At 38.3% G+C, this 25,069-nt stretch overlaps 1 protein-coding gene across 1 annotated transcript in view; it reads left to right on the forward strand.

The window, feature by feature from the left end:
* LOC113020724 (ras-related protein Rab-26-like) overlaps positions 1-25,069 on the forward strand; it is a 69,941-nt gene that overhangs the window by 25,948 nt on the left and 18,924 nt on the right. Inside the window, exons 3-5 of the mRNA XM_026164927.1 lie at positions 10,539-10,580; positions 11,566-11,632; positions 16,521-16,573. Of these exons, the coding sequence (XP_026020712.1) occupies positions 10,539-10,580; positions 11,566-11,632; positions 16,521-16,573 (162 nt within the window). The remainder of the gene's footprint in view (positions 1-10,538; positions 10,581-11,565; positions 11,633-16,520; positions 16,574-25,069) is intronic.

Raw genomic sequence — 25,069 nt, forward strand, 5'->3', positions numbered from 1 at the left:
AAAAGATGAAAGCAAGACAGCAGGGAGAGACGCATCTTTGGCATGTGAGAGGCTGATAACGGACCCATCATAAAAATCAAGCTGTGGCTTGATGATTGCATCTTCTTTTCTGAAAGCTTCCGCTTCTCTTTGATGTATCACCTGTCAGTGTGCATGTCACTGACAGTGCATTGCCTCTCTGATAATGGTCTCTTTGCATCTGTCTGTCAGTAGTTTCCAGCATCTATACTTTTTTTATTATTTATTTTTTGGTAGTTTGTGTCAAGATGCCTGAGTGATTTCTCCATTATCCACTCTCCCGCCTGCCAGTTTGTCTGCCCGCCTGCCTTTTCTGAGTAGGTGGAATTAAAGTGCCAAGCATAGTCATGCACTGCAAATGGCAGTAATGGTTTTTGGTTTTTTTTTCTGCTTTAAAAATAATTTGAATCAAGATGAACTGGGCCCTAAAATGCATATTTGGACACATTAAAAACGAGAACTAAAACAGAGAACCAATATGCATGAATCTTTATAAGTAAAATTTTGTGCAACTGTTGGCAAAATGTTACCAAAGTTAACTGAGAAGAAGGTTAAGGTTGGTGGAATTCCTTATGTTTTGCATACTTGTAGAGAAGTAAGCAAAGGGCGAAGATCAAAGATTTGGGCACTACAAGAGATTTGATGGCTCAGAAGAGTTTTATAAAGATCACTAACTTAAACTAGAGCTTAGACGACATTTGAGGAGTCACTCTGCAGTCGTGGGTTCCTCTACAAAGCTGCCTAGCATTCGAAATGTATTTGCTGTAACTGACACCCACAAAGCTGGAGAAGACAATTATACAACAAGGAGGTGTTTTTAGCAGTCATAGTGAATCTTAAGTGACTGTTATTAGAAATATTGGAGCTCTGGTGCACTGGGCAGCAACACCTGCACATAGAAGACCGAGTCATGAGAAGAAAAGCTCAATAACAGGAGTTTGCAAATAAATATCTAAATGAGCCTGAAGCTTTTCCTGTATTCAGAAGTTAAAACTGAATTTTCCATCATCATATGTTTGGATATAAAAAGGAAGAAAGCTACACCCCATGGGGGGAATTGATCATTCGTTGTTTGTGTTGCAGCCATTGACGTGAGGTACATTTCACCAACATCTTCTGGAAGCAAATATCACACTGTCTGTATTTTAAAGGTTCTGCTTTTGCCATGGTTTTCACAATCCTGGGACCTAAACGCCATCAAAAAAAATCTGCCGCCAGACATTAGAAGAGTAATACATATGAGAGGCGCCCAAGAATCTAACAGAAGTGCAATGCTTTTGCAGGAAAAGTAGGAAAAAAATCCCCCAAACAAAACTAGAAGTGAAATACTTCTAAATGCTACAAAAAGATTCTTCACGCTGTGATTTTTGCAGAAGGTAGCGCTACTGAGATCTACAAAACTTTTCCTTTTAGGCTTTTTCCCATTTTCTTATTTTGAAACTGTAAAAGACAGAGAGAAAAGTGTTTTGCTCAAAAAGAGCTTTTTTGGAAATCGACTCATTATTCGCACCCTGGGTTGTGACTGTAAATGCGCATGAAAATACCTCTTTGCTTGCTTGTCACTGTTTATGTTGTAGGGCTAAGATATTTAGCTGTGTTTTATATGAGTCCCAGTCCCTGCTAAATGAAAAGTATTGGGCGAGGGTTCACACCTGCCTGGAGATGTTTGTAATTAATGGCAAGCAGCTTTGCCACCTGCTGCCCTAATGTCACTCCGATCTAGAGAGGCGAGCCCTGAGGAGCACGATGAATATTTAATGATGACATGAAAGAGGTGGGGGGTGAATTGTTTGACTGTGGAAGCATCAGTCAACAAGCTATGAGAGACAGAGATTGTTAAGCAAGATAAAGCAAAGGAAGATGCACAGCAAATCCAGCATGTCCAAATTAACACTGTCAGATTTGACTTCAACACTATTAAAGTGTCTATATGGGTCCACACCAGAGAGTGTTAATTTAACTCTTTTTGGAGAGTTGGTACGTTAACTCTGATTTAGTGTTAAACACCAAATCTGTCTGGAGTTGATCATTTAACACTTGGTGTTAAGAGTTTATATATTAACTCTCAAAGAGTATTTTAGTTTAACTACGTAAGAGTTATCTTCTAATTCATTCTAAAAAGTGGGAATTTTACTGTTCTGATCTTCTAGAAATTTCTTTTGGAAATAAACATTTACTAAAAAGATGCAATGGTTGTTGAAAAACATTTATTCTGAACTGTGCACCACAATTTCAAAACATTTTCTGAAAGATGTAACAGTGTACATGTTCTCACTTTCATTAGAATTTTGTTTATCAAAAGGTCTGACATGGTAAATGCAAATAACAGCATCTCATCACTTATTTCTTCAATACAATATGCATGTCCTTCATTCATCACTTTGTGGAACTTCAACGCACTTCTGCTCTCCCCCATATTCCATCTTCACAAGCATATCCTGTGCGGAGATCGAATAAAAATTAGTTGACATTAATTAATGGCACAAATAATCCAGTAAACAATTGCAGCCCAGTAAAAAGGAATCCTCTTTGAGCCATTACTTGTGTAAAGTATTTTCCCAAAAGACAAAGACACAGGCAACAGGTAATACTGAACTAAATGTAAAACCGCAACCTTTTTCATTTTTACCTAAACCGTGTGCACAAAACTCTGGAGGGATCGATGCTAACGTAGAATCCAGTCAGGGCGTCTGCTACTGCTGTTTGCTCGTGTTTGTTTTATGGGCGATCGTTTTCAGGCTTCAAGCAGCACCATTATACCAACATTTCACATTCTACACATTGTTTTAGGTGTATTTGACCAAAGATTTGACTGAAAATTCACATGCAAGCTTTTTTTCAAGGCTGTGGTATTTGCCTGCAAACAATACCTTTCAGCTAGCTAAAACAGAATATTATGCTATCAGCGAGCAACATGGCTAATGCCTTTCACACAGCTTTGTCTCAACTCCAAAGAGCCACAGAAGTAAAAGCTAATAACAATTGAAACAATCTTTGAAAAAATGACTTACCAAGCATGGCAAACAACTCAAACATGTAGAGCAAAATGTTCTGAAACGGCTTCACTTCAGCTTCGATTGGAGCCGTGCTGGGGGCGGAGTCTGTGAATTTACTCTGTTGGTGTCATAGCCCCTGTAGGAGTTCAGAGTTAAGAGGTCAAGAGTTAATGTTTCCATTGTAACACCTCCAGATTTGACAGAGAAACACTCATTTTTAACACTCGATTTTAACTACTATCATTTTACACCTCAGAGTTACATTAAAAGAATGTGACTCTGCTTAGAGTAAAATTAACTCTACTTTTGCAAGAAGACTATTAACACCAAAACATTTAACACTTTTGAATTTGCTGTGTGGTCATTTTGTTCTATGTCTGTCTGTCTCATTTTTGTGAGTGTGATATTTGTCAAATCTCAAACACCTTGAGGGACCTTCTTGTGGTTTAGTTGAACTCCAGAATGAACTTGTCAGAATTTGTTGTGGTGTCATGTGAAGGTCACGGTGACCTAACAAAACACATTTTTGATCTGCTTTGCAATTCAACGACAGGGGAATTATTATTTGTGTCATCCCAGCATGTGAAAATACCAAGAGATAACCCTGACAGGGGACATGTGTTCAAGTCTGTGTAGATTTGGTGTATTTTTGTATTTTGTTCCATACTGAACTATGTTTTGTTTTTGATGATTTGGTTCATGCAACCAAATCAAGGAGCAACATGGGGAAATCAATATCATTAATAGCAAAGTAGTGATATCACAAATCTAAAAGTTTTCACAAAAATTCTTCTTGTTTTGCCTGAGCAATATAAGCTAAAGATGATGCATCAAGGGCAAAGTATGACTTTTTTTTTCTTTTTTAAATTGGAAAAGTCCTTCTCTTATAAGAGTCCTAGATATGAAATCCTGAGGCTTTACACTTCTTGGAATGCAAATCTAAAAAGTTAGCCAGGAAAAAAAAGTGCCTTAAGTTGATCTACTGGGACTACATGCCTCCATGTCGTGCATTTTAACCAATGCTGTACTGACAAAATTGGAATTTATTCTTTGCCAGATAGATCCCAGGCTCTTTCCTTGATGTATTTTTGTTTTGTTTTGTTCACCTGTGATTTTCCTCAGCACATTGAAGAAGCATACTTAATGGCAGCAGTAATAACAGTTTACTGCATTTTGCAGGTTTTCATCTGAAATGCCCCCGAGGCCTTCTGCTCTTTCAATTAGTCTCAGTCTCGAACTTCGTCTGGTCACCCAAGTGGAAAAGTCAATAACAGCAAAGGTTCCCGTTAACCCACTGAATATATACAGTCACAGGTGCTTTAACGGGTGGACTTTTTCAATCAAAGTCATGCACAAAAATGTACTTCTTATTTTCAGACACCTCATGTTACTGCTTCACTGCTTTGCAGACATTTGGAAGCATACAGGTAAAAACATTATTGCCGCAGCAGCTATGGCCTTGCTGTTAATTGTGCAAGGTCAGCAAGTTTAGCCCATCCATGAATGAATCCCATATTGTCTATAAGTTGCACAGTGTTTGTGTGTCTGGTGTAATGTGATTTATTGTGTTTTCTGTGTCTTCAAGAGGTTTTTTTTTCATTGCATTTTAATAAAAAGTCCAATATTTTTAAATTGTATCTTGTGGCTTAAAAATGCTGATCAAGCTCTACTCTGAATGTGGAGGAGAAGAAAGGATCTGTGTGTTCAGTTATGCTTCAATAACATGATATTTATAAAGTATCATTTATTCCCTTAAAAAGTTAAATGTGTGCAGTCAGCCTTAAATAACAGAGCTCTTGCTGTGCCCAATTCACTCACACTCCATTATGATGATTACACTTTACGCTGAGATACTAAGGAGTTACAGATTGGCATAAAGTAAATGTCAACAATGAAAGCTAGCAATGTAAACTTGCCACCAGCTCAGTCCCTATTTTGACTTCTGACTTCAGAGCTGCCTTAATTTTCCGTGGAATAGATTCAACAACACGCTCAAAATATTCCTTAGAGAATTTAATTGAGGTACTGTTATGTAATTTACTGATTAGTTATGTGTGTCAAAGAGCGGCTGAACAGGTGTACCTAATAAAGTGGCTGGTGAGTATGTATCGTCTTTTGGCTAATCCAGTGTGCTGAAATCAAATTTCAATTTGAATGTAATGTTGATTTACTCTCTTTTACATATGGGTTGTATCACCTGTCTCATGCGTAACCTTTTTGTAGACATCATGCTCCTGTTAGCAGTCTCATGCTACAGTCATTAATGTTTTATTGGCTCACACTTCAGAAAGCTCCTCATACATTTGTAATTTATGATCCCTGTAAGGTGCTGTTAGTCATTCTGTACTAATGTGTACGTTCTCACTCATGAACCATTGGGGAAAAGAATACATCCAGCATCTGACTGGTCAAGAGGTTTGCATTTGAAGACGTCCTCTGCTTGGAGGGTGATTGAAGCTGACCTAAAAAGTATAGCAAGCTTCTCAACTTCTCAAGCCTCCTGTGAGCCAATTGTAATTACACAGAGCAGAGCTGTGTCAGGCTGTAAGTTGTAGCTTTAGAAAAGTCTAAAGGATGGTGGAAACTGTGTCTGCCAGAGTGGGATTGACACTCTTTAATCTACAATACCTACATTTTCTGTCCCACAAAATGTGATTCTGTTATATAAGCTGCTCAAATATATTATATTTTATCCAGCTCACTGTTTCATTACATTCTGTTCTGCCTGATTTTCCTATTAACAAATCCAACATAATTATCAGTGCAATCAAGCCTCAAGAGTAACCACCCAAAATACTCAGCCCAGTGTTATCGTGAGTCTTTTTTTATGGGTCACTAAATATTCATGAACCCTCCAAGCACATTACAGATAGTTTTTAGACACAACAACAACAGGGACGTGGTCCTTTGAGACTAATTCCTATCAGAAAACACTTAGAAAGTAGCTTCAAGCTTGAGTTCCCCATGAATATGTATGGCGTTCCTTCTTTGTGACTCTCAGGGAGGTAGATCAACTGAAGACATTAACAAGGACCATATCTATTTCTAAGTGCCCTGCTGGAGGATTAGCAGCATCTAGTCAGGGCTGAATATCTTGGGTTTCTCCTCAGGGATCAGGGAATTAGAAGGTCATCAGCAACTCTCAGAATATCCCAGAGGGGATGATGTTAGGAGGAGGCTTTTCAGCATTGCCACAGCACCGACTGATATAATGCACATTGGCATAGTAGAACAATGAAGGGCATCTTGACCTCCTCTAGCAGACATTAACTCACAGAAAACAGAAATTCAATGTGAAGAAATGCAGTGCTGTGTCCTATGTCTCTTTATATTTTCCTTCCTAGTAGCCTGTCTTTCTTTTCGTTTTTCTTTGGACATTGGCTACTTTTTCAGTTTCAAAATGGTTATTTAATTTTTTTTTTAATTCTTTGTTAAACCACTAAACACTGACTTATGAATCATTCAAGCATAAAAAGCACCTAAATTGAAATATTTGCCCCTGTGACCACAGTAACAGTGGTGTTTTAATGCATCTGACACACACACACACACACACACACACACCATATGGCTATTTCTCTGAGGACATTAATGAATGCACTCCTAGGCCACTAACTCTCTGCTAAAACCCACACTGTACCTCACAAAGAGAGCCATATGAGTAAAAAAATTAATGATCACGAAAGCTTCAGATACATATAGGTAACATAAGGGATGACTTACATGTTTAAAATAACAGAATTTTTAGTAACAGGAAATAAAAAAACAGATGGAGTAAGAAGAATTAAAGTAATAAGAAATCATAGAAAGGGTTTGAAGGGAGGCATGATGTAAAGCTAAGTAGGAAATATAAATGAAAGAAAAAGGGATGGAGATGAATAAAGAATGAAGAGAAACATGGAAAAATTTGGAAGGGGAAAAAGAAAGTAATTAAAGAGAGAATAAGTGAAAGAAGAGTAAAAGAAGAGAAAAGTAAAATGTGGAGATAGATGCAAAACTGAAAGGAAATAAAGTAGGAAAAAGGAAACATTGGAAAAAGTAGGAAAAGTTAATTCCTTGGTTCTGTGTGTGTGTGTGTGTGTGTGTGTGTGTGTGTGTGTGTGTGTGTGTGTGTGTGTGTGTGTGTGTGTGTGTGTGTGTGTGTGTGTGTGATTTCAGTTTTAGGTCATTTCACTACAACTTGTGATTTTAGTTGAAATGTTCACTAACCTTGAACTTCTTTCTGGTGTAGCAGCTGATTTAAGTTTGGGTACTCTCGAGTAATAAAATACGTCACAGATGTCAAGCAGTGTGTTTCAGTGTACAGGGAATTTTTTCATTTGGACTACCTGGTATGAGTTTTTCCCCTTTTTTGGATCCATCACTTGAGTTTACAAACATTTTTCAGCATTTGGTAAGCTAGCTATAGTTTCAACTGAGGAGCAGTGAATCGAGAGCTAGATTACTTCCTTGTTTCATCTCGGGAAAAAATATAGCTGATTTCCTCCAACTTGTACAGACTCTTATTCATTGCATTTAATGTGTTAGATGCCCTGTCGAGTAGCTACAACCTATAATCAGTATAAAGTAAAATCTTTATTTTATTTTTTTGTCATTAACACTGTGAGTTGAGAGTTGTTTTTTGTCTCAGTAGTGCTTCTGTTTTCTAATCTAAAGTAGGGTAATAGCAAGAAAAGACAGACAATAAACAATGTATTTTAATGTTGCTCATATTTATCTTCCTCCATTCAGTGTTTACCAGGTTCAAATGAACTATAAAAGTCGTCTGATCCCTCCAAGCATCTGATCCCTTGTTTTAAAGAAAACTTTGATTTTTCCAAAATGTTTCCTACTGTTTGCATTAAGTGACTGAACAGTCAGTGCTTATCATTTTTCTCCAGGTTTCCCAGCACAAAGAGGCTGAGATGAATATTGGCACCTCCATGCCTGAGAAACATGGTCTTTAGGTAACTCATACAGAGTGTGTTACCCACTCTTTATGAGCTACTGCCTTAGGTGGAGGAGTTAGAGTATATCAGGGTTTTGTTAATGTGTGGCAGAAAAGCAATGGGGCATTGACAAATGGATGGTAGCAGCATATTCAGTGACACAAACAATGTACACGTATACAGTGCAGTGAAGAAAAAGCTGAGTGTGTCGGTAATGCCGTCGATTTACCCTTGACCTATGCCCACAATCTGTGGGTAGTGACGGAAAGAATGAGGTCGTGGATCCTTAAAATACAGGGAAGAGCTTCCTCCAGGTTTTGTCGGACCTCACCCTTTGAAATACTTTGTGGGGGGACTTTGTCTTTTAGTAGGGACTCACTGCAGAGCCTTCTGTATAAAAATGAGCCAGCTACTGTTTTGGTTTGTTTTGTTTTTTTTCCTTTTTTTGCATGGAGATTCTGGGGCAGACCAAGGACACCCTTGACTGGCTTGAGAATGCTTCAATTTTTCTGAGAGCTAGAGGAGGTGGGTGAGAAGAGAGAAGTCTGGGCAAAGCTTCCCAGACATACATGGATGGATGGATGATGGGGTGGCAATGGCAGGTGGTCAGTTCTCCTACTAAAGTAGATCTAAAGATCTAGTCTAATGACTAAAGTCACTCAAAATATAGACTGTAGAAATTGTGTCCCATAAGTCTGAGCTTTGTGGTGTTGGTGAAATGTCTTGATGACTACTAGAATAAATGTTGTGACACTTCTTGCTGACTTTTGTTCCTCTCAGGAAGAAAAGTACTAACTCTGGTGAAAAGTATCATTTTTACTAGCTGGTTTTTTTGGGGGTTTTTTTTTAAAGTCGATGATTCAACAAGTGTAGATGGTTCACCACCACGTGACTGGTATGAAGTTCTTTTTATGAAATGCTGTTAGTTTTACCAGATATAGCAAAATTTTAACTTTTGTCTCATCAGTCCACAGAATACCTTCCCAAAAGTCTTTGGGATCATCATGATGAGGTTCTTAGGTCAAAATTCATGATTCAACAATAACCTGAACACGATACAACACGACTTAGGCTACGTTCACACTGCAGGCGAAAGCTCATCAAATCCGATTTTTTTTTTTACCCATATCCGATCATGGTATGACAGTGTGAACGGCACAAACCCGATATTTTCAAATCCAATCTGGGTCACTTTCGTATGTGGTACTGAATCTGATACATATCTGATGTTTTAGAAAGCGACTGCTGTTTGAATGGTCATGTCGCATTAAAGCAGTCTTTTCCGTCACTGGCACAAGACAGACGCTAATTGTCAGCGCCCGATAAGATCGTCAACGCTTCCTGGCCATCCAGTGTAGATGTTAGTAAAACTGTTGGGAAGACATTTTATTTGTACCGTATAATCTGCAGATACTGACAGAAATCTGCAACTATCCTTTGAAGCACCGCTCCTCTCTAAAACAGCAATAAGGATAAATATTAGGCCATATGTAAATAACAAAATAACTTTAGAACTTAAAGCAAAATTGTGAAACGTAAAGTCTGAAACAAGTCTTTATATTAAGGGCCATCAGTCAAACAATACTGTTTGACTTCTAAACAGAAGGCGTTGTGTGTGACGTCTTCTTTTGCACATGCGGGCCGCTTTGAGGGTTCACACTACAGCACGTTTGCTGTCCCATTTTATTTGTAGTGTGAACAAGCAGACAAAACAATTGGATTTGATCAAAAAATCAGAATTGAGCATTAAGACCTGCAGTGTGAACGTAGCCTGAGACAAGGTCTGCAGTTCTTTAGATGTTATTGGAATAAGGTTGGTAGGGCAGCCAAGGCCTGTCAAGGACATTGTTTCTTTAGATCATGGTATGACGTGTTCCTTTTTTAGATCTTTTAGCTTAGTTCACTTTGTCCGAATGGTTTTATTTATTACTTTATTTACATGATGATCATGGAAGAAAGCGCGCGGAAAAACTGTGACGTTTACTCTTAGGTCAGGTGGACTACACAGTCCACAGTACGTCCACAGTCAGGTGCACATATGGACTACAGTGACTAGTGTTGATCATTGGGTTAAAAATAAATATTTCTGTAAATGAGTCATGATTTTTTTTTTTTTTTTTTTTTTTTTTTTTGAACCAAATCTTTTTTTGTATAATTTTGACAAAACAGAAACCTGATGGAAGGGTGTGAAACCGGCTGTCAAGACCAGGTCAACCTCAAACCTGCCAGGTCCATTTGGCTGAGCATCACTGAGCTGTGTGTTAGAGCAGATTGAATCAGATCAGAGGAGTGTCTCCATAAGATTAATAAAAAAAAAAAAAAAGGCAGGTAAGGAGAGCAAAGGGGTTAATCCTCTGGAGGAAAAAGGCGAGGCTGCTTCAAAAAGGGGGCAAAGTAAGGTGCACACATGCAATATTGATTGAGTGGAGAGGAGACTGTGGAAGGAAGAGACTAGAGGATGCTCTACACATACACACATCAGGGTGCTTGTGCCATATACAGAAAAATATTGTTGCAAGTTGGAAAACATGCCTAAATTTAGGTACTGTCATTTACATCACTGCTTACCTACATCATTTCTATCTTTCATTTTCAGAATAAAGTCCTGAACATTGATGGAGTCAAGGTGAAGCTCCAGGTAAGAAATCTAATTTATTAAGATAATATTCTAAAAACATAGTCTGGTATATAACCTGTCCCTACAAAGGTGGAGATTATTGACAGACATCTTGAAATGCCATATTTATTTACTGTTAAATAAACACGTTGATAGGTTGAAGTCATTATCATAGGTCTGTCATAGCGAGTAGAAAACATTACTGCCATTGGAGCCAAACTCTGGGGAGATACAGCGCTGATGGGGGAGAAAGACTTAATGAGCCAATTCCACTGAGATTGGAAAACTTAGTATCAGCCAGGTGATTTCTGTTCAGTGTTATGACCCTGACTGAGGTAAAAAATAAATCTGACAAAAGAAATTTTTACTACTGTATATATCCAATCTATGGTATGAGCTTCAAGCTGCAAATTGGGTAATATTTCTATGATTATGGACCAAATTACAAATAGAGGTGGTTGCAGTGACCAAAGATGTTTTGGCATCTTTTAGTGAAATGGCCTGTGACTGGTTTGGTTTAACCAATCATATCAATATTTTTACAAACCTTGCTTCCAGCAACAACTTTTGATACTCAGTATAGACAACCTCCCTAGCAACAGATAGAAGACTGATGAAACTGACTAGCTGGTGATATGAGCTTGAATTGGAATTAATTTACACAGTACCCACATTTTTCCAATGTACAGAAAGTTGACTTTAATTAATACCATCGTTTTTTGTTGTATGTGAAAAGTACAAAGGAAATTATTTGCACACTAGCCAGAACAATTCTGCCGGTGTTGTTGAGAGCTACCAGTCCTTTTCAGTGCTGTGTTAGTAAGATAGTTTGAGTCCCATAGATCTAATTACCATATTCTATGCTTATCCAAAATCACAGAGTGAATTGAATGGGTGGTTTCACAGTGAGTGCCTTCCAGCTGAGTGAGCAAACATAAGGCTTATTAAAAAGACTGAAACTACTTCTTCTATTTCAATGATCACCTCTCTCTCTAATTATCTGCAGATCTGGGACACAGCTGGACAGGAGCGGTTCCGCAGTGTCACTCATGCCTACTACCGTGATGCCCACGGTGAGACACACACAAATACACACTTTAATATCTTTTCCTGATTATTATACTAATGATTTAACTTTGTTCTTGTCAAAATGTGTTATTATATGCAGCTGCCATTCAGCCATTATGCAATGAAAGCCAGTGAATTTGTATGCAAATTGCGAACTTTATTTTTCCTCCCATTACATGAATATTTTGCGACTGGCATTGGATTCGAGTTCATACACTGCACACAATGAAAGGGAGTGTTGATGTTTTCAAAGACAATGCATTGCCATCAAACTAAACTTTTACAGCAGTTGTATTTCACAGCCTTTTTCGTATCAAAGCTTTTGTTCCACGCTGCAGAATTGTCAAGCGCTGAAGCTTTATAACACTTCAGCTGAGATAGAAGGGCAGCAATTTCAGGATTCGGGGACTCTCTGATGATGTGTAATCAGTCATCACATATGGGTGTGAGTCAGCGTGTGTTTATGTCTACTTTGTATTCATCTTGACGGCATTAGTCACTATGTAAGTTAATTAGAAAGCTCTTAGTTGTGACATTACATTGAGTTATCATGGAGTTGGTAATCGTGTTAAAAGTCTTTTTTGGAAGTGTCTTTGATCAAATGTGAATAACCTGGTGCATGATACACTAAATCTGAACAAACATACTCTGATTTCTCAGGCTTTTACCTATCCAGGATCTTATCCTTACTAAATAATGTTCACCAAGGAATTACTAAATAAAAATTACTGTTTAATTCAGATTTCTAAGCAGACCTAACCTGTCTTTGAGTAAGTAAATATCAGCTCTGCTTCTATGTTTTGTTTTGTTTTTTCTGCTTGATATTCACTGAATGTTTCAGTATGTGTTTGTGATTTTGTGCACTTATGTGACTGCATCACTTCCTTTCATCTTATAATCTCTGGTCATTTGGGGATTCTTGTGGGATCAACCATCTGGGTCAGTGTGCCTGTTTAAATCAATTTAAGTTTGTGGAACTTAAGCTGGGGTTTGGTTTGGTGTATGACCAACTATCCATAAATGATAGAACAAAATCATCTGTTTCCGTGTATTATCTATGCTAGGGTTTGGCGGTCAGCCTGCGTAATTACACCAGTTTCACCGAATCGTCTCTGTCTCCTGTAATAAGGGGACCCTAACAGACTTTTAGCAGGGTAAGTTCCAGGCAAGATGCCCTGGGGACATATCTTGTTTTCTCAAAACCACATCACGCATGTCTGGAATGTAGCCTTACTCATCTTTGTGTCGGAATTCTGTTATTTTTCCATTACTGCCGTGGAGCAAATGAGAGAATGTTCCAACATCCTAATCAACTTTAGGTTCTTTTAATGCCGCTCTAAGAGCGTGTGTGAGACAAGAATTTAATAAAGCCTGAACTGCTATTGGAGAAAAATATCCAGGATGTGATGTGAATATTAAATTTTTTTTGTGGCCACTGCAGCATTAATAAAACTGTGACAGGTTCATTGAAATAGTGTAGACTTTTCTTTGCACAAAACTCTTTCTTTGTGCCTATTGGCACACACCTTCACACATCGCTTCAAAACTCATGTTGATACCAAGCCTATAAGTGCTGCTGACTGAATCTGTGCAACGTTGTTTAATCTGAACAAACTCCCGTTTCAGGACCAGACTGTCAGTCGATTTTTGAAGTCTCTGAAGCGTTGTGCAAAAGGTCTGCTGTAGTGGTTCCCCAGCTTTCCAAAGCTCACACAGTTTGATCTCCCTGTCTGTCTTCATGCTGTGTTCTGTGCTTCCCCCAAAGCCTGCAAACAAACCAAAGTTATTTCCAGCAGTGTAACTTTTTTCTGCTTCTTCATGTAACCAGGCAGCTGTTGCAGGTTTTGTGTTATTTCTGACTGTTTTGAAGCTGCTTTATACGTCTGTCTACGTCAATGTACTGCTAATGCAAAGAGACCTTGGGGCAAGGCTATGACTGAAATGGTACATAAATGTTTAAGTGCTTTACAGCACAAGGCGTTTTATTTTAATTAATTTTGCAACTATATGCAAGCTGTGTACCACAAGATTAAATGTTTATAAAACATGTTCAATTTTCTTTTCCAAATGTTAAATCTTTAAAGTCCTGCATTAAATTGACTCGTCTTTAAGGTGGTATCCATGGGTAGCTTGGCACCACTCCCACAGCTCCTGTGTTTTGGATCACTCTGTGGAATTCCTGTTCTGAAATCTTGCTTACAGACAACAAATATCAACTTTTGTGTCAGATTGGTCCAACCACATTGTTGAAGATCATCACTGAGAAAGAGAACTGCTTCTCTGACTACAACCTAGAGACTAAATCCCAGCCTTCAACTGAAGAGCAGAATTCTCGAGCCCAAAGACAGCGCTCATGCTCTGTATTTATTTCTGCATGCACAGGCACATTCATTGTGAAGTCGTCCACCAGGGTCAGACTTTTAATGTTTTCTTAATGCTTCAGTTCTACTGTAACATCACAAGGCATCATTAATAAAGCAGTTTGAGCCTAACAAACATCATCACTACTCACCAACCTGGCGTCTGTATCATCTTCCTTAAAATGCAGTCATAATATAGATGCAGTCAGAATGGAGTGATCCGAAAACTGCAGCGATGCTTGAAGCGGTCAGCATGTGCACAAGGAGACAAGCAAATTAGATATGAATTTTGGTGGAGTTGCAGATCTTTTTGACCAAACCTTATACTATATCCAATGCCAAAATCCACACAAGAAAATTGTCAAAGTCCCCCAAAAAACTGATCAGACCCACAGGAAACTGTAATTGTTTTATGATTTATTTGTGACATTTTGGCATTTCCATGTATTTCCACTTCATTCAGTTTGGAAAAGTCAAACAATTCCTTCTCCTCCCTGTTTACACTCGGTGGATTTGCACTCCTTCATGAAGCTGAAATGGACAATTATAAATGAAGCCATTTGTCAGTGAAATAATATTTAGGCTATCGGAGTAGAGCTGGAGCCAGGGGCTCCACAGCTAAGGTAGCAACGCAGAGAGAGAAGTGTAGGAGCATAAAGAGACTCTGAATTAGGAATTGTTCTGCAAGAGGACATGGAGAGAACAGCGGAATTATTTTAGATGTTGGTGGATAGGCAGCGTATTTGGTGTGTGGGAGAAAAATGCAGACAGTCATCAGGTATTTTTTTTTTTTTTAGCTCAATTCAAAAGAAATCTGTGGTTATTGTTTCAGCACTGGGACATTTCCTGTAGTTAAGTTAAAGCAAGGCATACAAATTTTATCTACACAAGCACTGCATTAAAACCAAGTTATGAATTAAAGACAGACAGACACAGAACAGAAGAGGTGGGCTAAAACAGAAGACTGGTGCATTTCAGTATTAAAAACTTAATTTGTCCAAGCTACATCTCTAAATTATATACAGGCCATTTGGTGTAGAAAAAGGGATTAGTTAATCCAGTTATTTCAGACTGCATAAAAAGTAACTCCTCAGTGGGGAATCACACTTGGAGCTGCCGAACAGACTCTTAAATACACTGATAAGCTCCAAATGCCCTCAGCTGTCTCAGATGGAAGGACACCAATCTTCTGCAACATTTTTACCACTGTCAGATCTATGTATGCCTGTCGTTCACTTTTTTTGCTTTGTGATGGACAATTTTATACCAGCTTTTACAACAAAACCTCCAAAAATGCTCCTATTTGGTCATCTGTCTTTTTTATAATTTATAAATAATGGAACACCTTTTAGAAAAGAGTACAAAGTCATGTACAACCTTTCCCCAAAAACCATTTATTTCTATTACTGAGTCCATCCAGAAATGATGAGTGAGGAAAGAAGTTGTATTTGTATGTGTAGTGAGTCCACAATCTCAAAGCTGGTTTGGACGCTGATTCAAGGTGGTGTACTGTTCACTTGGACAAGAAACTAAGTCAATGGGCCATACTGGAACTGAGTCTAAATACACATCAGGGAGTAATGCAAGGTCCGATAGTAATGGGACAGGGAAGAGAATGGATATAAGAAAGAATAACCTTCAAAATATAAGAGGAATCAACAGAAATAAAGAAATTCACCTACACAAACAAGAAGAGCCAGGCAGGCAGAAAAACATCTCAAGGGTAGAGCCAATAAAAGTCTAAAAATACAAATTTTACAGCATAAACTGTGACGTGAAAGTTGTGAGTATGCTTTCATAATAAAGATTCTTCCGTTACCTATTAGTCTACCTCTGTCTTGGAGCCACAGTGATGGGAAGTGGTCCCCTATTTCATCTTAATAGCTTGGCTGTTTTTCTTTAATTGTTGCTTTTTATCAGTTCTTTATCCTCACAATCTCTTCATTTAAAGCTTAGCTTGACTGTGCCATGTGTTCTACAGTGCAAAAACCTTCAGATTTGTGAGGGGAAGATACTAACCAAACACCTGAAGCTGACACCTGCTGGCATTTTAACATTAGTAATAGAAAAAAGCTGGATAAGATGTTGAATTCAGATAGCAGAAAGATATCCAATAAAACAGAGACTTGCAGGTTATGATTTTAATGTGTCCTGACTTCATCCACTTAGTGGTGACCAATTGCAAAGGAGTGAGAAACACCTGCAGCACAAGTCTGGCAGACCTCAGCTTTGTTGCATAGCTGTCAGTCCTCATCGTGTTCATCCCTCCTTGGGCGCTGCCTTTCTCAGCTGCAGTGTCTCTTTTTCTTGAGTATCTTCAGGTAAACTGCTACATAGAGTTAGAACAGCTTAGGGGCTCTCTGTATTTCATTTATATTCATTAGAATCCTTGAAAATATTAAACTTTTATATGTTTTTGTTTGCAAAATTAAGTTGGTACTCACATGAAGTTAATGCATCAAGGTTAAAGACAGTTGTTTTTTTTTTAATGCCACAACTTTCTACATGGCATCTTTTGCTTTGTTTCTTTCAGCTCTTCTCTTGCTGTATGACGTCACCAACAAATCATCCTTTGACAACATACAGGTTAGTCATTCTCTTGATTAAATAATTGTGTCCATAAAACAAAATAGTACTCACTTTTATGCAAGTACATAGTATGACTGCATCACATGTCCATTCCAAAATTCACCTTAAAAGTAGTGCATGTAAGTGATCAGAGTCGAGGATGAGAGGAAGCTGCTAGTGAAGATGTCTGGGGTGGGTCTGGGACACGGGTTTCGATGCCTGACGTGTGCTTTTCAGTAGTCTTTAAAAAGTGAAAGGATGTGGCTGGATCAGGGCCACAAATGTCAAAAAATTATCTGCGACATCTCTTACATTATTCATCGTCACTGGAATAAGTGGAAGTACAATCTGACTTTGTAATGCTGAACAACATCATGACCAAATGGTAATCAGGAAAATGGAGATTGATTACTATGTCATTGTAATTTGTGGTGGGGTGGTTGGGGGAAGGCATTATGGAGTTCTTCCCATACTGTCCAGTGGGAAAAGTATGAATGAGGTCTGTGCAAAGGGGAGACTTGAATGAAATAACTAATCGGATCAGGAATATGAAGGAAGACTGAAAGTTAGGGTAGCATGGTTACCTTATTGTCTAAACTTTGTGATATTTCTCAGGAATAAAATTCAGGACGATTTAATTATTAGGTGAAAAATATTTTTTACAAATGTAGTTAACTTAGTTTCTTTTATGAATCACTAGGGGGGCATCTGTCGGCTACACTTGGCCTTATCGTTAGGCATCTAGGCCAGTACCGCTAATAATGGCCAGCAGGTCAATATTAGTATTTCTGCAAGGTCATCTTAAAATTCTCTTTTTGTCTACTAGGAAGTAATGGATGCACTCGGACAGCAGGAGCACTCAGAACAGATTAGTTGATGAAGGATTAAATTAATAATAATCACATGACCACTTGTGTATATGAAACCATTTATTATTGTTTGTAATGAGACCAATTCAATCCAGAACTTGTTGTGGGCTTATAGTTTTGCTTAAACACAGCAGTTAGATCCAGTCAGTCTCATATAACACTGTTGAAATCCCAAATTGCAGCATAGTGTTTTCTTCCCTGAACTTTCTGTATTGATTCATAGATTTCAGAACAAAACTGATATTTTCTGTCATATAATAATTATGTTATATACTGCATTAAAAGAACAAGCAAAACTCTTTCAGTTAGAAATCAAAAAAGAAATGCCAGCAGCACAGCAGGGGAGGACATGAAAAGATGCAAAAGTCTATAAAGAAAACAATTTGTTCCAATATTTAAATGGGAAAAATAGTTTTCACTGATGTTAAGAGCACAGGCTAAACAATTACTCATTCATTATCAAAAATAAATTTAAATTATTTGACAATTTGACACCAGTAAAAGTGAAATAACTGTCAGAAAGGGCTGCAAAATGGCAGCTTTTACAGAAACCTCTATTTCACCATTTACCCTCCTCAGCAACAACAGTTGTCAAAAGAGGTAGAGCTGTGTCAGCTGGTGTCACTTTGTAATCATAGCACTTGTTCCCCTCTGTGTAATAAGTATAACCTGCAGCACAAGGGGACACAATTTGCAATTGCTTTAATTTACAGTGACCAAAAAAGGATTCATTCAGTGCACCAAAGGGCTTGTTAAGGCACGAAGAGCCTGTTTGTTACCAGCCTGTGCTAGAGAAATGTGATGTGCCTATCTGCCCTGTGAGATCACTGAAGCAGGAATGATGCTTTTCAAGTCCAGATTTGAACAACAGCTAAAGTGAGAGGGGGGGTTATGTGAGTGCAGAATGCAGAGAGGAAGGACTGATACGTTGGCAAAATAGTAACACAGGGGAGTACGAGTAGCAAACTGTCAACTATCTGACACAAAATCTAGCTAGAACAGGCCTCTGGCCCTTGTCTTCATGGTCCAACACACAGTGCTACGGGCTATTTTTTTTATATGGAAGTCTTTACTGTCCCAACAATCTTCACCCATGGGTATACCTGCATACTCTAACCTGCTGTGTATCAAATTTGACTTTTTAACCACATATTTACTGTATATATTTCATATATAGATATATTAGCACAAAATAACAAATTGCTAAAGAAATTTCTTAAACCCAGTGTAAGACTTTCTAAATTTATTTAACAAAGATAAAGGACAACACTCAGATTTGAAGACTGCAAACTGATTAGAAAATATTTAAAAGGGAGTGCAGCAGGAGTGTAAAATGGATCTCTGTATTAATTGTGACATTAATTGTGCCAAAAGTTTGCACTTCTTACTGCATTACTTTGAAAAACTAAGCATATATTATTCAGTGAAGTGCATGTACAAACATACCATATTTGAGAACGACTATAAATGAGCCTGGAAGCACTTTATTTTAGTAAACTAAGTGAGACGGGTTGTGTGGACTTATTGTTGTACTGTTGTGAGAGGCTGTGGAGCATTTTTGTGTTTGTTTCGATTATTAGCTTATCATTTACTGTTCGGGCCAACTTGGATCAAATTCCACAGTTTGTGGCCTATGAGCAAATATAAGTTTGAGACCTCTAGCTTAGTGAGCTGCAAACATTATTACATGTATACATTGTAAGCTTGGTGTAAAATGATAGATGAATGGTGTCAGTTCACTTCAGGTAATGGATCTGTGGATGTGTCAGGTTTCATAGCAGCTTGTTAAAAAAACAAATGTGTAAAATTGCCTCAAAAAGGTCAGAGAGATCACCAAAGGCAGTTTGATTTATTCTTTGGAGAGTATGGATATCTGCTTTTTTTTTATGGAGCTACAGTCTGAGTAGAAAACCAGCCCCTTTACGTGATTTAAATATAACTCAACAATTTTCCAAGTTGAACAAATGGAGCAATTCACAGTATGGCCTTCCAAAAATCAAAATCTGCCACTGTTTTCGTCAAGTCTCCCACTTGTTTTTGCTCTTACCTAATTAAAACTCCCTATTTGTCTTGTTCATACGAGACTATTTTTACTTTTTAGAGTTGTAAATTAGGGCTGAACGATTATGGAAAATAATCTAATTGCGATTTTTTGCCCCAATATTGCGATTGCGATGCAATATGCGATTATTTTTTAAGGTCTTTGTCTTCTGTATTATTAAACAAAGACAAGCAATACATCATATAGTATGGCCAATACTATATTACATTAATTTTAAACTGTTCTTTCCTGGAAGACAGACCTCTGTTATGATGACATGAGGTGATGCATGAATTGATGACTGACATTTTTATTTAACTTCTTCAATCACAACAGTATATTTGAACATACACAATAGTTTATTTTTAGCTTACAAACATCTGAGCATAAAGTGCTGACAAGGAACCCTGGTGTAAACATTAAAATGAAAGTCAGTACAATGTGCAGATTGCAGAAATATACATAAAAAAAATCATTGGCTTTACCACACTCAGTTTTTCGACATCTGTGAACTACTAGACAGTCATTCAATTAAAAAATAATATTAAATAAATAAAACTAATAAATAAAAAATACACACATCTTACTGATCTCTGTAGTCAGTAACATTACACATAAAGTGCAAACATAATAGCAATTGTATAAACACACACACAAACACGCCTTTAAAATTTAAAGGCGTGAAATTGGACGGTCTAGCCTTCTGATTAGCGTCACCGCTGTCTCGGTGGAGTTTAATAAACTCGGCCGTCTGCTTCTTGCTATCTAAAATATAACCAGACACTGGTGTAAATTCTCGACTGTCTCATACTTCTGTTTAATAAGTTTTCTGTTTGACGTTTAGTCAGCTGTGTGAAAACCAAGGAGGAACCCACCCGGGGGATTAATAAAGTTTTATTTTATCTAATCTAATAACTTTAATCTCAGCCAAACCGATTTACTCACGAACAAACAAAACACTGAAAAAAGCCCAACAATAACATTTTTAGGTTGTCTAAGTGACTTATATATTACGTTTAACCCGAGCAGCGAAACTCCGCGGTGATCTGAAAATGATGTGCCGGGAGTTGTGCCGTTCTCGGCCGCATCAGTAACCCTCGAGCTCCCGGCTAGCTGTCGAGCTGGTGGGTAGCAGACGCCTCTGAAAACGTCGAAGCACTTTTGCAAATATGGGATATCTTGATAAACCGAGCAGATATTTGATGTTTACACAACTACTTTCTCGCCTGAAAATATGTTAAAAGTTTATTTTGTGACCCAGAAAGATTAGTATGAGTAATTTTAAAACTTAGTAGCGGCCGCCATTGCTGGAAACTGGAGTTTGGCTGGGTAGTAATTTGGACAGCCTTCGGCGCGTCGCTGTGACGTAATCGGTCTACAAATGCGGCCTCAGGAGGATGCAGCCCATGAATTGTATAATATAATCGCAGTTAGGGCTGCCACAAACGATTATTTTGATAGTCGACTAGTCAGCGATTACTTTTGCGATTAGTCGACTAATCAGATCATCATCCATTGAACATACAGCATACAGCTTATTGCACCAGCAGCATCTGCTCTTATATAACTATCATTAGCTTTCAGCTTTAAGTGTTTAAGGTATGTGCTAACTAAAAATAAAGACAAGATGATAGTTTATTAAATTTTAATGACATTTGCAGAGTGTTTCGGTGGAGTTTAATAAACTCCTTGCTATCTAAAATATAACAGGACACCGGAGTAAATTCTCCAGCATCTCACACTTCTGATGATCAGCTGTCTGCTTGACGTTTATTCAGCTGTGTAAAAACTATAACTTTAATCTCATCCAAACCGATTTACTCAGGAACAAATAAAACACTGAAAAAAGCCAAACAACATTTTGAAGTTATCTAAGTGACTTATATATCATGTTTAACCTGAGTAGTGAAAGACGGCGGTGGGTTTGAAAACGATCTGCCGGGAGTCTGTGTTCTCACGGCTCTAGTTAGCCTAGCCCCCGGCTAGCTATCGAGCTAGTGGGTAACAGATGCCTCCGAAAACGTCGGAGCGCTTTTGAAAATATGTGGTGTCCTGATAAACTGAGCAGATATTTGAGGTTTACACAGCTACATTCTCGCCTGAAAATATGTTAAACGTTTATTTTGTGACCCAGAAAGAATAATAAGAGTAATATTAAAACTAACCAGCTGCCGCCATTGTTGGAAACTAAGCAGGGCCGCGATGGGCCGCGCTATGAATTCTGGGACACAGTTTCTTCTTCTTCGGGGTTTAACGGCAGCTGGCATCCTTGGACATGCAGTGCTGCCATCTTCTGTTTCAGTCCATTATTACACTCTTAAATCCTACTACTGATTCCTGCGTCTTTTGTGATCTTACAAAGCTTCAAACGACGCGTCGACTATTAAATTAGTCGTCGACGATTTTGATAGTCGACGTAATCGTGACTAGTCGACTAATCGTGGCAGCCCTAATCGCAGTATAATCGCAGCCTTTGCGGTTAGAAAATTGCACTTGATCATGTCGCGATATTATCGCAAATGCGATATATCGTTCAGCCCTATTGTAAATGTAGGCACAAATAGTATGATAAGCAAAGTTAAATGAACAGCTTGACTTTCTGTCTATTTTTGGTTGTTTCACAGCTTGGTGGAGTCCCCACCACCACCACCGCCCCCGAGATTGTTGACGTTTATTTAATACAGTTATAGTCTCCTACTGATACATTTACACTAATCCTCTGAGGCACAGATTGACAAGTCCTTCCCCACCCTGCTCAGCCTTCTCCCTCCCTGTTTCATATCCTTCCACCACTCTCACACTCAGTCAGTGTCTATTACAGGCAGGAGATATGTTGGCGGTAAGCTGCAGATTCCTGCTGGCATACTGCTGCCTAACGAGCACTAACTCATGTTAATGAACACTAATGGTGATGAATGCCACTCTGAAGGAGAAGCAGAAATGAGATAGGCAAATAGTTCTCCTTTTCTCGTGCCCTCAGAACCGCTCCCCTCTGCAGTGTTTCGAGGACACAATTACAGCAGCACATTAACATCATTCGAGCTGTCCATCATCTCTGAGAGAAAGACTCAACATGTAAGGCAATAGAAGTCCAATCAGTTCATCTCATGAATGTTCCAGCCGCTGTCACTTGGATTATGTTTTAAGTGGTTTGAAGATAAAGTCAAATTCATCCACAAATGATTTCTTGTATGTGCGCTGCATCATAAACATCTGGCTGTTTCAGAGTTACTCAGGTGTTTCACGCCGTCCTGGCAAGCGCTATCAATCAGTGGTTTGTTTATATAATACACAGTGGCAAGTAACACAAGTCTTTATTTTTGCAGAACTACACAACCCATTTAGTAAGATGATGAATGCCTTCTTGTCAGAAGTGGTGCTTCAGGGAGACTATAAAAGTCTATTTAGACCTCTGCCGCAAATTATTTGTCTGGGCTTGTGTTTTAAATAGCAGCCTGGCTCCTGTGGTGCCATCGTTCAGGAGTAAGATCATTTGCTCTTTGTGGGAATTAGAGTGTCCTATCGAAATTATTCACTCCTGTCTGTTTGTCTGTTAACCATCTAGTCATGAGAGATTTCTCCTCATCATTAACATCTGGGGCTAACAAAAAAGTTGGTCTTAAAATAGATATTCAGTTATTATTAGACCATTATAACAGCATGAGGTCAGGGCAAAATCGATTAACATTGGTAGGTTAACATTTATGCTTTTTCTTTTGCAAGTCTATATTTTTATTCTGGGATTCCTCTAAAGAAACTTTGCATAATTCATAGTTTTAAAAAATGTCTCACAGCCTCTCAGTTAATCATCTGTCCTAAACAGAGATGTTTTAACTTCTCTCTCTTAAATGTCCGCTTTCTAAGTAGCTGCAACAGAGGCAAACTAACTGTAAGTGTTCTTAAGACCTATTTTCTCTTTGTTAAAACAAAATCCATACTTGGATTTACACACTGCAGTCGCTTCAACACTTTTTCTACCTGAAGGGAAGCGTCTGTCAGTGAAATAGTTACATGGCTGCTTGGATACATAAAATAAGTAAGTTTACTTAACAGTTATATCTAACATAGCCTCATTAACTTTCTGTTACAGTTACCAGTTTTACACATGTACAGTAAGCTGTGTATTAATTCAAGGAATTTAAAATAAATTTCCTTTACATGGAGCCAATTCACAGCAGCAGTTGCCTCGAAGCACTTTATATTCTAGGATTAAAAGCTCTACAATATTAGAAAGAAACCCTGAAAATCAAAATGAGCAAGCAGTTGGCAACAAAGGGAAAGAAAAACACCCTTTTAACAGGAAAAAACTTTCTGCATAACGATGCTTAGGGAGGGCCAGCCAGCCACCAAGACTGGTTTAGGATGAGGGGAAGAATGAAGACGAAAGACTCAGTGCATTGTGGGAAATGACCCAGCAGCCTACACCAACTAAAGCGTAACTAAGGGAGGATTCAGGGTCACCTGATCAACCCTAACTATATGCTTTATCTAAAAGGAAAGTTTTAAGACTAATCTTAAAAGTAGAGAGGGTGTCTGTCTCCTGAATCCAAGCTGAGAGCTGGTCCCATGCTAGAGTGACCTTCAGTCACTCTAGGAACCAAAAGTAAGCCAGCACTGTGAGAGCGAAGTGATCTGTGAGGATAATAAGATGCTATGCAGTCTTTAAGATATGACAGGGGCCTGATTATTTAACATTTTGTATGTGACGACGAGAAGGATGTAAAATTCAAGTCAGAATTTAACAAAGGGCCCATAAAGAGCAGCTAAAATGGTCCCTGTCAAAATATGACTTCTGAGATTATTCAAGTATTCTGATTCTGATACTCTCGCTGCAGCATTGTCGATCCACTGAAGGCTTTCAGGCAGCTTTTAGAGCGAGCTGATGGTAATAAATTACTGTAGTCCAACCTAGAAGTAATAAATGTGAGAACTAAGTTTTCAGCATCACTCTGTTTCTATTTTTATTTATTGCACAAATGATACAGGCAGGCCCTGTATACTTGCTTGATGTGCACGCTGAAGGGTATATCCTAAACAAAAAAGACTCAGAGATTCCTCACAGTGGTACTGGCCAAGGTAATGCCATCCAGAGTAAATATCTGGTTAGACACTATGTTTCTAAGAAGCAACCAAAGGGTCACTAGTTTGATTCCAGCCAGAGACACAAATCCCTTCAGGGTTGCATCAAGAAGGGCATCTGGCGTAAAACTCTGTCAAATCAAACATGCAGGGCTATCCACTGTGGCCACCCCTTGTGACAAGGGAGCCTCCGAAAGTGACATTTGAGTTAGACTCAGAAGTCAATGGACTGGAAAGAGAGAGACCAGGTGTATTAACAACCAACATGGCTTGCATTTATTTCATGGGATCTATACCGCTTCTAATCCTGCAGTTTTATTTCAAACTTAAAATATTAAATCCCATAGCTTTCTGATAACCTTAGAATTGATCAGTCCCCTGACAGGGATCAAAATTAATCTCTCCAAAGGCACATGGTGTCTGTTGGGATATTGACTATGCAGATCAGTCGCTCTAGCCTAGATTGAAATTCATTTTCCGCAAATGAAATGTAATGTTTCTTATTGAACAGTCTGGCTTTGGTAC

This window comes from Astatotilapia calliptera, chromosome 4 (assembly GCF_900246225.1).
Source record: "Astatotilapia calliptera chromosome 4, fAstCal1.2, whole genome shotgun sequence".
Classification (NCBI taxonomy): Eukaryota; Metazoa; Chordata; class Actinopteri; order Cichliformes; family Cichlidae; genus Astatotilapia; species Astatotilapia calliptera.